The 15,677-nt window shown below is 27.8% G+C and overlaps 1 protein-coding gene across 11 annotated transcripts in view; it reads right to left on the bottom strand.

Annotated features, from left to right (window-relative positions):
* LOC145187201 (polycystin family receptor for egg jelly-like) overlaps positions 1-15,677 on the bottom strand; it is a 47,699-nt gene that overhangs the window by 7,746 nt on the left and 24,276 nt on the right. For 9 of the 11 annotated variants that reach the window (XR_016454939.1, XR_016454938.1, XM_090095756.1 and 6 more), the window contains 15 exons: positions 15,406-15,507; positions 12,784-13,266; positions 12,355-12,664; positions 11,904-12,073; positions 11,533-11,655; positions 9,047-9,239; positions 7,158-8,312; positions 6,680-6,763; positions 5,789-6,028; positions 3,905-4,202; positions 3,254-3,484; positions 2,725-2,850; positions 2,484-2,649; positions 2,252-2,301; positions 1,306-1,575 (listed from right to left, as the gene is read on the bottom strand). Coding sequence is in view for 9 of the 11 variants with exons in the window: in XM_090095756.1 (XP_089951882.1) it covers positions 1,306-1,575; positions 2,252-2,301; positions 2,484-2,649; positions 2,725-2,850; positions 3,254-3,484; positions 3,905-4,202; positions 5,789-6,028; positions 6,680-6,763; positions 7,158-8,312; positions 9,047-9,239; positions 11,533-11,655; positions 11,904-12,073; positions 12,355-12,664; positions 12,784-13,266; positions 15,406-15,507 (4,001 nt within the window). In the remaining 2 variants the exon portion in view is untranslated. Of the gene's footprint in view, positions 1-1,305; positions 1,576-2,251; positions 2,302-2,483; positions 2,650-2,724; positions 2,851-3,253; positions 3,485-3,904; positions 4,203-5,788; positions 6,029-6,679; positions 6,764-7,157; positions 8,313-9,046; positions 9,240-11,532; positions 11,656-11,903; positions 12,074-12,354; positions 12,665-12,783; positions 13,267-15,405; positions 15,508-15,677 lie in introns of those variants that run through there. The other 2 variants (XM_090095762.1, XM_090095763.1) reach the window with 2 other exon arrangements.

Raw genomic sequence — 15,677 nt, 5'->3', positions numbered from 1 at the left:
TTTTTTGAGTTAGAAAATTAAAGTTTGATTTGAATCTGAGTTATCAATTAGATATAAATTTTGATTTTAAATAAGTAGCTTTTGAACTCAAGTTTGCAATGTCACAAATTTTGGCAAAATGAAATTTGTACCATGAAGATAACTGAGCTACAAATTTTGTTCTGACTTTGGATTCCAATCAACTTTAGTTTGAACTAAGTTTGTGTTTTGAAAATAAAATCTTCAACTTTAAATAAAACATACATTTAAGAAGTGATTCTTACTTTAGAGAATGTTTTTGAGACTTTGGGAGATTCAAGAGTCTAATTGATCTTTGTTCTTGAAAGAACTCAAGGTGTAATGCTGTGACAGCAGGTTATTCATGGAAACGAACGAGTCAAAAAGGTGAGTTATTGCAAGTTAATGGGTGTCTTTTGTTAAAAAAAAATCTTAATCAATTATTTTAATTATCATGAAAAATCAACCAAATAAATAAAGAAGACAATTATCATTATTTTTCATTTAACGGCAACCAGATGTTTCATTTAGCAAACAAAGATAAAACCGGAAACAAAACAAAAAAGTACTAAAGATAATGAGCAATTTTTGACATCAGATAATAGCTGATAGTTATCCATTAGTACCCTCAAAAATGTTTACTTTATTTGAAATTTTGTTTCTTTCTGGTTTCTTTTTGGTTAATCATTAAATCTTCATTTGCCACTATTTTTGTTTTTTATCTTTGTTTTATTCAATGATGAGCTGTATGTTTTTAAGCACTTTGCAAATGTTCCAAAAAAACAAGTTAATAATAGTTTCAAATCCAAGTTATTGATAAGTTGTACATTCATATAATGAGTGACTTTTATGACTGAGTTTCAGTTTTTTTTCTTGTTCACATAAACTTGTTTTTTTCTTTTTGTTGTTTTTTAATTAATTGTAGTTAAATGCTTAGTGGAGAACATAAAACTATATACTTCTTGCTTATCCTTCTTTGAGAACAGAACTGAAGTTATGAAATTAGAACTTGATTTGAATCTGAGTTATCAATTAGATTTAAGTTTTGATTTTAGAAAAGGAGCTTTGGAATATAGGTTTTCCTTACCATACACTTAAGTAAGGATAAAAGTCAGGGTTAATTGTAATAAGTCAGTAAGGATTGGCTGAATTTTTAAAACCTAAACGCAAATTCACAAATTTTGGCAAAACAAACTTTTCACCACAAAGTTAACTCAGCTAAAAACTTTGATCTGACTTTGTATCCAAACCAACTTCAACCTAAGTTTGTGTTTTGAAAACAAAATGCAATCTTTAAATAAAACATACATTTAAGAGAATAACAGTTGCTTTTGCAGATGTATTTAAAAAACTCTCAGCATCAGAAAAAGTAAAACCATAAAAATCATCTTCACCAGAAACTGGAGGCATGCCAATAGCAATCTCGCTTAAATTATAACCAAATCTTTTGTTAGCCACAAGACTGAATTCATGGGTATCAACAATAGTGGCGTTTTCAACTGGAGCTTTAAAACTGAGTATAGCATAAAACACATTATCCAAAGATTGTAGTAACTTTGATACAACTTGAACACTGACCTGAAATGTGTGAAACAAAAGAAATCATTAAGATTATAAGACCTGAAGAACAGCCAACCTTTGATCACTTTTTCTTTACTGTATGAGAATCAAATGTCAAGTTTAGTTTTCTGTTTACAAACTTTTATACATGTAGTAAAAGAGATATAGGCAAGGTAGACCTAAGCGAAGGAGTTAACTATTATTAGGGGTCTGTAACAACAAGATCTTCATAACATATAAAAATATTAAACAATAGTAATAAATACTATCAGTAATTTGTTATTTTGCATTGTTTTGTGTGTAACCAACAGTTGTCTAGCAGTATTAGTATAAAAATACACATGCTTTAATGTTTTTAAAAATGAAAAACGTTTTCAAAACCACAGAAGACATAAATATGAACTCTAAGCTTAAAAAAAAATTCACACATATCACTAGATACATTGTCTAGAAAAAGAACTTCAGTGAAATAAGGTGTCTTCCCTAATAAGCTGTTTATTGAATTAAACCTGGCTGATGCAACCTGAATTTTAACCTTAAGATCAGAAATGACATTTTGACCATAAAACTTTAATAAGATAAACTCATCTACAGGTGTTGGATTAAATAAAAGTTCACTCAACCCTAGTGTTAAAGGATCATCAAGATAAAGATTGCAAATAAGTGAGAAAAGTTTCTGCAAAAAATGTTGTACTTTTTTACTCCCAGTCGGTGTAGTAGATAACTGCTCCTTTAAAGTGCCCTCTAAAACATAAAGAATTTATTTTCTTTTACTAATACTAATGCCGTTTTGGTTTTAAACTAAAAAAAATTGAACTTAGAATTTTCAACATTAAAACCTTCTAATAAAATAACATATTACACTTGATTAAAAACTTATTTTAGAATAAAGTTAACAACAAAAGTAGTTTTATGTACTAATTCACCGAATGTTTGATGCTGTGTTGCAATATTTAAGTTAGCACTAAACAAATTTGATGTTGCTTCAAGAAATGGTTCAGTGAGGGCAAGAAACTCATAGAAGTTAAATCTTTTTATGTTTTCTTTTGTTAAGAGATCTGCCATTTTAACTATTACATCAGCTGCTACATCCTGAACAAGTTTTTAAAGTTATTTAGAAGTATTTCATTAAAAAAAATAATAACAATAATCAAAATAAGTCTGAACCTGAGAATCTGGAAGAAGCTCTTTGGGAGAACGTGTCAATAAATCTAAAGTATCTGCCACATTTTTAAAATCATTCAAATCTCTTAAAGGAAGCTGTGAAATGATATTGATGCTTTCCGAACGCATCTAAAACACAAAAAAGGCAGCACAACATAAAAATGCTTACACAAGTAAATGCTTTTGTTATTTAAGATAAACTTTATTAATATACATTTTATGTTAGTTACAACATAAGCCTGACCCATAAGCTTACATTTGGTTAACCCATGACAAATGTTTATTCCAATATGCTGATTGATGAATGACCTATATTCATATCTTTGGTTGATGCTTAGCAGCAACAAACAGTTTAAATAGAAAAAAAAACTTTTATTCTCTAAACTAAATAGGTTATTAACTCATTACAATAAAGAATATACCTTCTCACCAACACTTCAACTTAAAGTTCATCGTTTACATGAAAAACGTGGGGCAAAAAATGATCATGAAAAATGGATGTTACAATTAAATAGACAAGTAGCATCAATACCTTTTGCAATTGAACTAACTCTAACACTTTTTCTTGAGTCAGCTCTTCATCAACACTAACAAGTCCAGTAAAATCATCTCTACTTTTCAGTGTCAAACTTTCAATATAGTTTGAATGCACATTAACAGAAATACCAAAAGATTGAATGATGTTTGATGCAACTTGAGTATCATTTAAGTCAGCATCAAGTACAATCTCTGAAACATTCAGCAACTTATCATTAGGAAACACCTAAATCCAAACAAAGCTAATATTAACAAAAAATAAATTTAAGTCTTTTGAAAAGTTTTTTCTAAAAAAAACTTTTCAAATAAAAATCTATTTCTAAAAAAAACAATCCATAAAACACAATCAACACAATTATATTTATATATTGATAAAATACAATTTAAAAGTTATTATCATATTATTAATATCTTATAAATTATTATTATATATTAATTAGAAAAAATATACAAACTTATGTATAAAATACATAGCAGTAAAAGCTATTAAGTTATTCCCTGACATTGCTAGCCTTGGTTGTAAAGCAAGATAGCTAAACTTCTATTAGATTCATCAAAGCGTTCCAGTATCAGATATAACCAAAGTTAACTCATTAAAAAAACAACAAAAATGATGAATCTAATGAACTTCCTAAAAAATTTTTACCTGCACAGCTAGGTTATATTCTGTATACATGCTGTACAATCCACTAACTTGAACAAGGATAGTTATACTACAGTTTTTGGATTTTTTACCTGCCCCCAAAACAAAATCTATCAAGCTTGGTTGATCAACAGAGTTAGCATTTAATTTTAAAAAACCATGCTTCATATTAAAACTTGATGTTAGGTCATCTTCAAATTCACCGTAAAAAAAATGATAACTTAAAATATTGCCATCCAAGTCTGTCCAATCTTGACATATGAGTTTAAACTTTGTTGTCATACTCAATCCTTTATGAGGACTTAAAAAAGAAAATTGTGCTCATTCTTTACAAAACAATAAAACGTTGAAATACTAATATTTTTTTGAATAATATAGGTAACTTCAAAAAGTATCAAAAAAAGTATGATGTAATTAACAACAACAACAATAATAACAAAAATAATAATAGTTATAACGATAATGAGAACAGTAATAATGATAATAATGATAATAAAAAGAATAATATTGAAAATAATAATAATAACAATGAAAACAATAATGATGATAAAAAAAACAATAATGACAATAATAATAATAACAATAACAATAATAATGATAGTAAAAATAATAATAATGACAACTATAATAATGATAATAACAATAATAATGATAGTAACAATATTAATGACGACAACAACAACAACAACAACAACAACAACAACAACAACAACAACAACAACAACAACAACAACAACAATAATAACAATAATAACAATAATGATAATAATAATAATAATAATTATAATAATAATAATAATAAAAATAATAATAATAATAATAATAATAATAAAAATAATAATAATAATAACAATAATAATAATAATAATAATAATAATAATGATAAGAATAATAAGAATAATAAAAATAATGATAATAAAAATAATGATAATAATAATAATAATAATAATAATAATACTAATAATAATAATAATAATAATAATAATAATAATGATAAGAATAATAATGATAAGAATAATAATAATAATAATAATAATAATAATAATAATAATAATAATAATAATAATAATAATAATAGATAAGAATAATAAGAATAATAAAAATAATAATAATAATAATAATGATAAGAATAATAAGAATAATAAAAATAATGATAATAATAACAATAATGATATCAATATTGATAACAATAATAAAACTAATAATAATAATATTATTAATACTAATAATAAAAATAATGATAATAATAACAATAATGATAGTAATAACAATAATGATAATAATAATATTAATAATAATAATAACAATAAGAACAACAATAAAAAAAAATAATAATAATAATAACAATAATAATATTAATATTAAAAATAATAATAATAATAATAATAATAATAATAACAATATTAATATTAAAAATAATAATAAAAATAATAATAACAATAATAATAATAATTATAACAATAATAACAATAATAAAAATAATAATAATAATAAAAATAATAATCATAATAAAAATAATAATCATAATAAAAATAATAATCATAATAAAAATAATAATCATAATAAAAATAATAATCATAATAAAAATAATAATCATAATAATAATAATAATAATAATAATAATAATAATAATAATAATAATAATAATAATAATAATAATAATAATAATAATAATAATAATAATAATAATAATAATAATAATAATAATAATAATAATAATAGTAATAATAATAATAATGATAATGATAACAATAATAACAATAAAAATAATTATAGCTACTACTACTAACTACTAACTGATTTCATTTCAATCAAACTTTCTTTTTGTAATTCTTTGCAAAATATCATGATATGCAAATGTATTAAAAAACAACGGTAAAAACCTACTCAACAAAGCAAGACCCAGGAGTTGGAGAAGAACTTGTTTGTTTTTTGATCGTGAAAAGTGACTTAGAAGAAGACCCTGAGTATCCGATCTCAATAAAAAAAGTATAGTTTTTGGATTGAAGCAAAACATCACCATTAATAACAAGAAAAGAGTTATCAAATGATTGCGTCTTGTTTGTTTGTAAATGTTTCCCAGAGCTGGTTCCATCCTCTTCTGAAACTTTCCAAAATGCATCAAGCCTATGAAAAGTGCTGAAGTTCTAAATAAGTTGCACTTTTGCTTATCAATAACGCGTTGATTTTTTTGATAAACAAAAGTAATTTAGCAGAACAATTCTACCAGTTGTCTATGAAAGACAGCTGGTAAAAATGTTTTTTTAACAAACTTCTTTTAAATGGAAAAATAAATAAATAATAAAAGCACTTATAATCATCTTTTAAAGATGATGTGTTTCAATTTAAAGTCAAAGTTTTGTTTCAAAGTTTTTCATTGAGCCCTAATTCAGAAAGTATAAAATAAACGTTTTGCATGTTAACTTCGGATGCAAAGAGTCATGCCATTTTTTCAAACTTAAATATGTAAAAATCAATCTTGGCAAAAAAAATCATCCGGAATCAGTTTGTTTGTAAAAGTTAGCTGAAAGAAAAGATAAACGCTCGGACTATGATGGATGCAAAAGATTTCTGTTTTTCACTGCACCACGGATAAAAAACCAAGGCCAGTTAAAACAACTTGACTAGTTTCAACTAAGTCTTTCTAAATAGCAACACCAAACAATGATTATATTATTCTTTTAATATTTCAGAGAATCTGTAAAAAATGTGTTTTTAGTCAATTATGTTTAAATTATACTGGAACAAATTGAACTTTTAAAACCTTTGATTTCCTACCTCTTGTTTCCACAATCTAGGCATTCATAAAAGAATATCGTCCGCTCTTTTACGTTCAATTTTCTTCCGCAATTAGCGTAGCAACTAAAGAAAAATGCTACATTTTTATGTCAGCATAAGCATTAAAAAATTGGTATTGAAAATCAAGTACAAGTTTTATTTTCAAAACCAATTACATTTTCTTAACGTCTTCCTACTAAAACCTAACAAAAGAGCATTATCTAAATTGTTATCAGTAACTTTAATCTTTTTCTGTCATTGTTAACAATTGTTTTAAAGATCAGCAAATACAAGAAGTTGTGAACATGTTTTTATGAATATGTAAACATCTGTTCAATTGCCCTTCAGAAACGATCTTAAACCTCATTAATAGTTTTTCAGAGCCTTATGGAAAAAAACATTTAAGGATCAATGTGATCAAAACAGAAAAACGCTTTTGTTTCCTCAGCTTTAGGCTGTTTTAAAAAAATCTTCTTACCTCAATTTTACATCTGGTATTTCGTTCTTGCTAAACATTATCTCATGGACAAATGAGCTTGTCCTAATATCTTCCCCCATGCCTTTTGCACCAACTACTTCAAATCTGTATGAAAAACTCTCATAGAACATACCCGTATCAAAAACAACTTCTGGTCCAGTAAGATCTGTCAAATCAACCCATGAACTGTTAAAGCACGTGTTTCCATCAACAGAAGAGTTTGCTGTTTCGTTTAAATGCGCAAAAGCGTATGCCAAATCCGTTGCTAACTGACACCTCCATTTAAACGAAATTCCGTCTAACCCAGCTGCTTGATTGTCAGGGTCATAACTGCTATTAGCGCTGATTGTAAAGTTAGCATTGATACTGTCATTACCAACTTTTTTTTTATAACTAACAACTCGAAAACTTACTCCGTTTTCAGCTTCAACAAACAATGGTGACTTTACAACCACAAAGTATGTAGTATAAACAGACTCAATATCACCATAAGTAAATAAAAGTGAAAGAGCATAAGAACCAGCCTGCAGTTGCTGTTTTTTGACAGTGTAAACAACTTTTTGTTTAACAAGAGCTGCTTTACTTTTCAATTCTAATCCAGAACTGGTTAGAGCCCACTCAAAGCTTGATGGCTGTCTCTTGCACTCGTCACTAATTTCATCAACTGAAGCTATGAACGTTTTATCGACACTTTGAAGAAAATAGATTGGGTTTGTTTTTGTTCCGTAGTAAAAGTTAACCATCGGCACAGTACAGTTCCTCACAAGAACATCAATCGATTTGTTGAAAGAGTAGACACCGTTACTTGCAACTACCAAGATCACATGTTTTCCAACATCAGAGTATGCATGAGTACAAACAAAAGGTAACAACTTCAAATTGTCTGAAAGATCAAAAGATTCGTTAAATCCATCTCCCCAATCAATTGCATAATGAACATTCCGCTCAAAGTCCTGTTTTATATACAGAGATACTTCTTTCCTTTTCAATACCAACAGAGTTCTATTAACATACATTGTAGAATCTGTAGTTATATTCATTGGTGATAAATAGCAGAACACTATCACACTGACATTTGTAGATATGTTCTCCATTGTGGAATCTTGATTATCTTTGATTAAAACACTGATTTGATACTTTCCACATTTTGAATAACTGCAACAAAAAACCACTTTATCCAAAAAAAAATTTTTTAAAAGAGAAAACATTAACACATGCTCAATGTTAAATAAAATTTTACTTAACAAAATTAGAATGGTTTTACTACTTCTACTATTTACGACTACTATTTATATGTAGGAGAACCCAGGGTTGAAACACTCCCTATATTAGATATTTTTCTCTTCATGTAGCAATAAAAAAAGGAAATAAAATCAATCAATCAAAATCAACTCTTTGTTCACATTTTCTTTATATAGCTGTGAGAAAGAGAAGATCATTTTATGTATGTATGCATGGATAGATGGATGCATGGATGGTGCTTGATGGATCTTAACCCTAACCACTTTAGCTTTGCCACTGTTACTTTGTTAACTTGTACCTTCTGTAGAATCTGTAGTTAGATTCATTGGTGATAAATAGCAGAACATTCGTAGATATGTTCTCCATTGTGGAATTTTGATTATCTTTGATGAAGACACTGATTTGATACTTTCCACATTTTGAATAGCTGCAAATAGCATGTTATTCAACCATGACATTATTTCATATAACAATTAAAACAGAATGATTCTAAACTAATTGTAAATAAAAACAAACTCCAACCCAATAAAATATCATCAATGTACACAAATGTGTAAGCCAGCATTCAGAACAATGTATAGATCAGTAAACAAATGACGGAATATCAAAATTGAAAGTCTGAATTTACGTATATATCAATTTCATACCTGTAGGAAAATGTATAATTGACAGCCTGCTGATCTTCATCTATTTTTGTAACAATAAGCGAAGATCTGTCACCAAAGTCAACTTCTAATATCATCTTTGATCCATTAAAAACTGTAACAATCATTTCAAACACTTCATCTCTAAAAAGATTTTTTTGAACCAAGACATCAATGCCCACCATCGATAAAACAACTGAAACGAAGAGAAAATAAGTTTTACTGCTTACTTTTAGAAACTTTTATAAATTGCATACATATATATATATGCACTTATGTAATCTTCTTTTAGCTAGTTGATCTATCAATTAATACATCTTTAGCAGCTAAATACACATTGATTCCTTAAAAAAGATCTCTTCAAATGTTTAAACACATAGCAAAAGTGACCAATGCTCTTAGATGGTCCGTGTCATACAAAGTCATACACAGAGTCATACATATAGTCATAGAAACTTAACAATGAAACTATTAACTTTTCATAAGTATATGTAAGATGTATGTTGATTTTACAATGGAAGAAAGCTAAGAAAATGTGTCATTCATTCTGATAAGATTTCCATACTAGATTAAGAAAAATTTTCAAATAAGTTGCTATTGAAATATTATTACTTTTATCTTCTTCCTTTCCTAATTAAAAATATTTTCTATTTAAACATACTAGACTAAACTATTAGGTGTTTTCACACTGTTGTATCACATTTATGTTTTGACATAAAAACATTCTTAGATTGAAAAGTTAGAAGACAGAAAAACTATACTTTGGTTACTTTTTTGGTTACTTTTGCTTTTTGTGCAGCAAACCATGTGTAAAAGCCATATATAAAAATATAGCTTCTGAAGGTCAAATTCTTAAATAACCGTTTATTACTTTTTTTATGCCAACTTAACATTATGAGTACTCAGCTTAACCCTTCAGTGACTATAGGGACTTCAGAACTTCAGCAAGTTTATGAGGACAAAATGGTAGAGGACAGATTATACTTTTACAAGCAAAATAAAAATAAATAAATAAACAGATGAAATAAAAAGTGACAGCTATCAGGGGAAAAAAAAAAAAACTTGATAATTTATCAAAACTGAGAGAGAAAAACTAAAACATTGAATTAAAAAAAAAAAGCTTTATCTAAACAACTGCTACTCTCACTTAAGTACATCCAACCACTTTTGCAAGAGCATTCAAAACTACCAATAGTGTTTATACACAAACTGTTATTCCAAGGACAAAGAGGGATATTGCCAGTACACTCATCAATGTCTGAAGACCAAAAAAAAGGCTGTAATGCTATTTTAAAGCTATCATTAAAACTATTTTGGCTTTTAAGTATTTTTCTTTAAATAAAAATTATAACCCTAATGTAACAACACTCTATTACTCTCGTAAATGATCCTAGAAAAAGCTATGAATCACCAAGACCAAGCATAAATACTTTATCAGAACATAACTCCCTAAATAGAGATCTAGACATAAAAGTAGAACTACAAACTAAAAATAAGTAGATAAATACTCTAGGAACCTTTTCAGCCGATAGTGCTTACTAAAGCTGTTTAATTTACAGAAGTTAATGTTCTTCACAGAGTCAACAATGTGCTACTTAAGAAATGAGTTTATCACACAATACAATCCTAATTTAACTTACCAAATTTCAGTAATTTTCACCAAACTTCAGCAATTTTTAAAAACATGAAAAAAGTTCAATAAATTAAACACTCAAAACATAATTTAAGCTTTTACAATTGGAATTACAAAGAGCTAATGCTAATGCACATAAAACAATGGCTCGCCAAAAGTCAATGACAGTAAAATGAAAAGTCTTTTCCACTAACTATTCAACAGTGATAATAAACAAAAAACATCTTTTAATGATCAAAATAATATTAAAACAAAAACCCAAGTAGGTTTAAGCTAAGTATGTAAAATACTTTTTTGATATCATCACATTTTCAAGTCAAGACATAGTTCAAGGTTGGATAACTGCTTTAAATTTGATAGCAAGTAAGGAAACACAACTCCTTTTGAATTATAATCATCAAACGATAACCTTAACAAATGTATCCTTTATTTTTCATAATTTCATTAAAAGAAATAGTGAATGAATTATTTTGTATTTACAATTGGCAAAAAAATGCTAACACTGCAGCGCATAAGATAATAGCTTGCCTATCAAATGAAACAAAATTTCCGTTGACTACTCAGCAGTAATGATGAACAACAACTTCTTTTAAAAAGCAAAAGTAATGTTAAAACAAATAAAAAACCTAAGGTGAAAACTTCTTTTGATATACATATATCAAATATGACGAGCATATATATACATATATATATCTTTGTTCATCAAATTTTCAAGTCAACAGAAAGATCAAGGTTGGATAACTGCATTAAATAAACATTATGAAGAGAAATAATGAAGCTAAGATAAACATATGAATACGACAGCTAACAGATCTTCATCAAATTGAACAGCAAAAATTTGTTGAAAAGATTTAACCTTGGCATTTGGAGCTTTCATGGTCATATTGAAAGCCGTTTCTACATCCACAGATGAAATATTCGCTACTTTCATCTATACAGATTTCACTTGAACTTGAGTTGAAGCTGTCCGGAAAAAAACCTTTGAAAAGAAAACATGTCATGATGAAATAATATTTCAATTGCTTGTTCAACATGTACATTCGTAAACGCCACAAACCTCAACATTTTTAGCTATACTTATTCGGTTTTAAAAAAATCAACTTTCAACTCTCTCAAATAAAAAAGTTCAACTTTTTTTCCAAAGAAGAACTTTAACTGCAAAAGAACAAGAAAAGTATGCTCAACCAAAAGATTATTGCCTGAACAACTTATCAACACTAACTTTACCTATTCTCATAGAAGCAAACCAATCATTTGTGAGTGGCTTCAAAGGATTTGTTTCACTTCCAAGCAGCTGAACTCCAATTGATAAGCTATCAGCGTTAAAGTTTTCCCAAAAAACTGTCTCCATGTAATACCTGTGGTTAGCTCGCAGAAAGAATGGTTTAGGTACTTGCCTATAAGATATTGAATAGATTAAAGTATAAAAGAATTCTGTTAAAGAGAAAAAGGTAAACAATATAAACACAATAAAACATAGATGATAATAGAATACAGATCTGAAAGTTTTATCTTTAATATACAACTCTAATGCAACAAGAGAAGCATGCTTAACATTGTAATTTTAAAAACTCCTTAAAATAACGACTTTGACAAACTGCTTCATTTACAATCAAGCATCTTAAAACGACTAGAAAATTCCTGATAAAAAAAATCAAAACCAAGTTCTATGACTTACTGTGCCCATTCCAAATATAAAACAGGACTCTCCTGACTTATTATCATAGTTTTGTTTGCAGGATCCTCGTTAGAACTTAAATAAAACCAGCAGTAGTCATCGCAGGCGCTGTAAAATGAGTAATTACCAGTCGTTAACGGTTGAAACCAACCTCGGATTCTTTGAACATAGTGTTCATCAACATTTAATGGTGCATCAAACACATCAAGAAAACCATAAGTATCAGGATTTCGCGGAAACTTTGTGATGTTTGTAGGATTGGGTAACTTGTTGTCTCCCAAATAAAACTCTCGCAGCAACATGCGGTTGTCTATGAAAAGTTTGCAATGTCACAATGAAAGAGAAAAAGAAGAGATGCTATAAGAAAACAGAGTGTTCTTATAAAATACTTAAAATATTCTTTCTTTTATGACTTTGTAGATATGTTACCTTGATCAACACCTTCGATGCACAAATTCCTGATGGTTCCGCCAAGAGGATTTAACCATGGGTCAGACGCATATAGAGTCATGTTTGAAAACTCTCTGGGATATGCATTGATTGCAGTATACACATTCATTCCATCCACTAAAACACTGTAACTGCAAGTGCCATTCTCCAAGCATTTTTGAAATACTTTTATTGTGAGCCACGAGCCCAGCACTACACTCCCACTTCTAGTGAAGCAAGTGTTAGCTCCCACAACAATGTCAGAGCAAAACATTAAAACTCCATTTACAATCCAAACAGCTAAAACTCTGCTACCATTTGTATATTGACCTCCTTGTGATAACTGAATTACACTCACGTTTCCATTAATGACTTGTAATGGCTTCACTTGAAACACTATTTCATACTCTTTCCGAAGAAGTTTAAATACTGCGATTGGGTTGTTTGTGTGCAAAATCATTTCTCTCTTTGCAGCAAAAGAACCTAAAAGAAGGAAAAAGAAGGTGGCACTTTACTTTAGTGTTATTAATAAATGCCAAACCAGTGCTTAACTGAAAAAACACAGCATGAGGAACAAGAAACTGCCATTTTCAGATGTCAAAGCTGTAAAAACTGAAAATCTAATAACCAGTCCTAAAAGCTGCAATAAAATTGAAACAGCAAAGAAAATAGTATTCTTTTAAAACTGCAAGGAATAAAAAAGTAACTCTAAGAGCATGTTAAATGGTCGCATCTGTAAATTGTTTTTTTTTTTTTTCTTTCTTTCCTTTCTCACAAGCAACATTTTAAATTATTGACAGTGAAAATACTTAAGAAACAAACTTGATACTTTGTCATGCATACTAATTTGTTTTGCATTATGAATAGAGTTGTAATTCGTTAAAATGTAAACCCTGAAAAGTGTATTTGAAAGCTAAGAACAACTTTTTCAACAAAAAAAACATAAATCTAGCAAAAGTAAAGTTCACTTTTATGAAGTTCCAATACTATTTAAATTTATTAATACTATTTATAACACAAAAACATGATTTATCTGAACCTTCTTCGCTGTTGTTTTCCGAGCCTTAAAGAACTAAATTTAAAAATGTTTTGAAATAGTATTATCTGATATTCAAATTATGTTTTACTAATATTAACATTACATGTCTGCTACTTTTTTTATATGTCAAAATATTGAATATTAGATCAAAATATTTTAACAATACAGTTTTATCACACTGTTGCTTTTGGCTTTTGAGTCTAACATTAAATCAACAAATATCCCCCAAATGACTTCATCAGCTGGTAGATGACTTCTAGTAGTTATTTCAACATGTTTTGTTATCCAGATCAACACATACTTTATATACTTTTAACTTGAAGCATTATAAATATCAACAAAGTGTGAATGCAATACAACATTTGATGAACATAGCTGATAAACAAAATTACTGCCATTGGCATTCATTAAGGTAATTTACAAAAACTTTAGTGTTAGCATGTTGATCTTTAAATTACTCGAAGGATTTCAAAGTAAAAATGACCAACATTAGATGATATTTACTGTTTCCTCTGATAAACCTAAAATGGCACACCTGCCCGGAGAGCCTCAAAACATAAAAGTCATGCTCAAAAAATAAAACCAATTGGGTTTGGTAACCCATACATCCTTGTTTCAAAAAATAAAAAAATTATTGTTAATTATTATTATTATGAAAAATTAACAACTACTGATAAAAATACTAATGCGACTTCAACTCAGAACAAATCAATTCAAATATCTAAATTCTAAACTCTTAACGCTTTTAGAACGTCCGACCACTCCTTCTTGTTAAAGATAAAATTCGTAAGCATAATTTGAACCAAGAAAACTTTTGAACTCTCAATTTGGTTTACATCAATGAATACAGAAAGAAAGCTCACACCGTTAATCTACAATTCTTTAGCACATACTTTATACACTTTTAATTTGAAGCATTATAAATATCAAGTGTGAATACAATACAACATTTGTTGAACATAGCCGATAAACGAAATTACTACCGTCGGCATTCAATAAGGTAATTTACAAAAACTTTAGTGTTAGCATGTTATATTTTAGGTTACTCAAAGGATTTCAAAGTAAAAATGTCCAGCATTACATAATATTTACTATTTTCTCTGATAAACTTAAAATGGCTTAAAATTACTGGGTTATTATATCTAGAACACAACTCTTTTATAAGTCTGGTGGAAGTAAAAAGTATTATATTAACTTAAAAAATCCATGTAAACCCTATAGATGCTGCTTAGCCAACTTGTCTCGAAAAATTTACTCAGAAAAACAGAAATAACAACGAATGCATTCTTGGTGATTTGGATTTCAAATTAAAAATGACCAACATAATATTGACAACTTTCTCCAAATAAACCAAAATGGATTTGAGAGTCTTTGTTAACAACTTTAGAACAAAAGCTTTTTTTAAAGGTCTGGCAGAAATAAGAATTATTGTAGGAATCAAAAAAAAAATATCAGGCCACTTTTAAGAAGCTGCTTAGCTATGTTGTTTCACAAAAATTACTCACACAAACAGAAAATGAGTGAATTTATTGTTGCTGATTCAAAGAAAGTGTTAAAATGATAACTTTGACAAAATGATTTACCAATTCTGCACATTTCTTCACAAAAATATCCACCAACTGTGTTTACACAAATTCCATTATTCAATACACACAGCAGACTTCCATTAGCACACTCATCAATATCTAAACATAAAACTAAAAAGTTCAAAAAAAAGCTGTTTACTAGCAACTCTTTTGTAATTTCATAGAGTATTGTTCACAACAAAGATCTGACAAGCAAAATAGAAATGACAATTTAAAGTTAAAAGAACGAAATGACAAATTAAGAGAATGAAATGACAAATGGAAATCAA

The sequence above is a fragment of the Hydra viridissima genome, unplaced genomic scaffold, assembly GCF_058129835.1.
Source record: "Hydra viridissima isolate aposymbiotic clone 2 unplaced genomic scaffold, HvirCarnegie_v1 scaffold_8, whole genome shotgun sequence".
In the NCBI taxonomy this organism is placed as follows: domain Eukaryota; kingdom Metazoa; phylum Cnidaria; class Hydrozoa; order Anthoathecata; family Hydridae; genus Hydra; species Hydra viridissima.
This window is presented reverse-complemented; position numbering and strand designations above follow the sequence as displayed.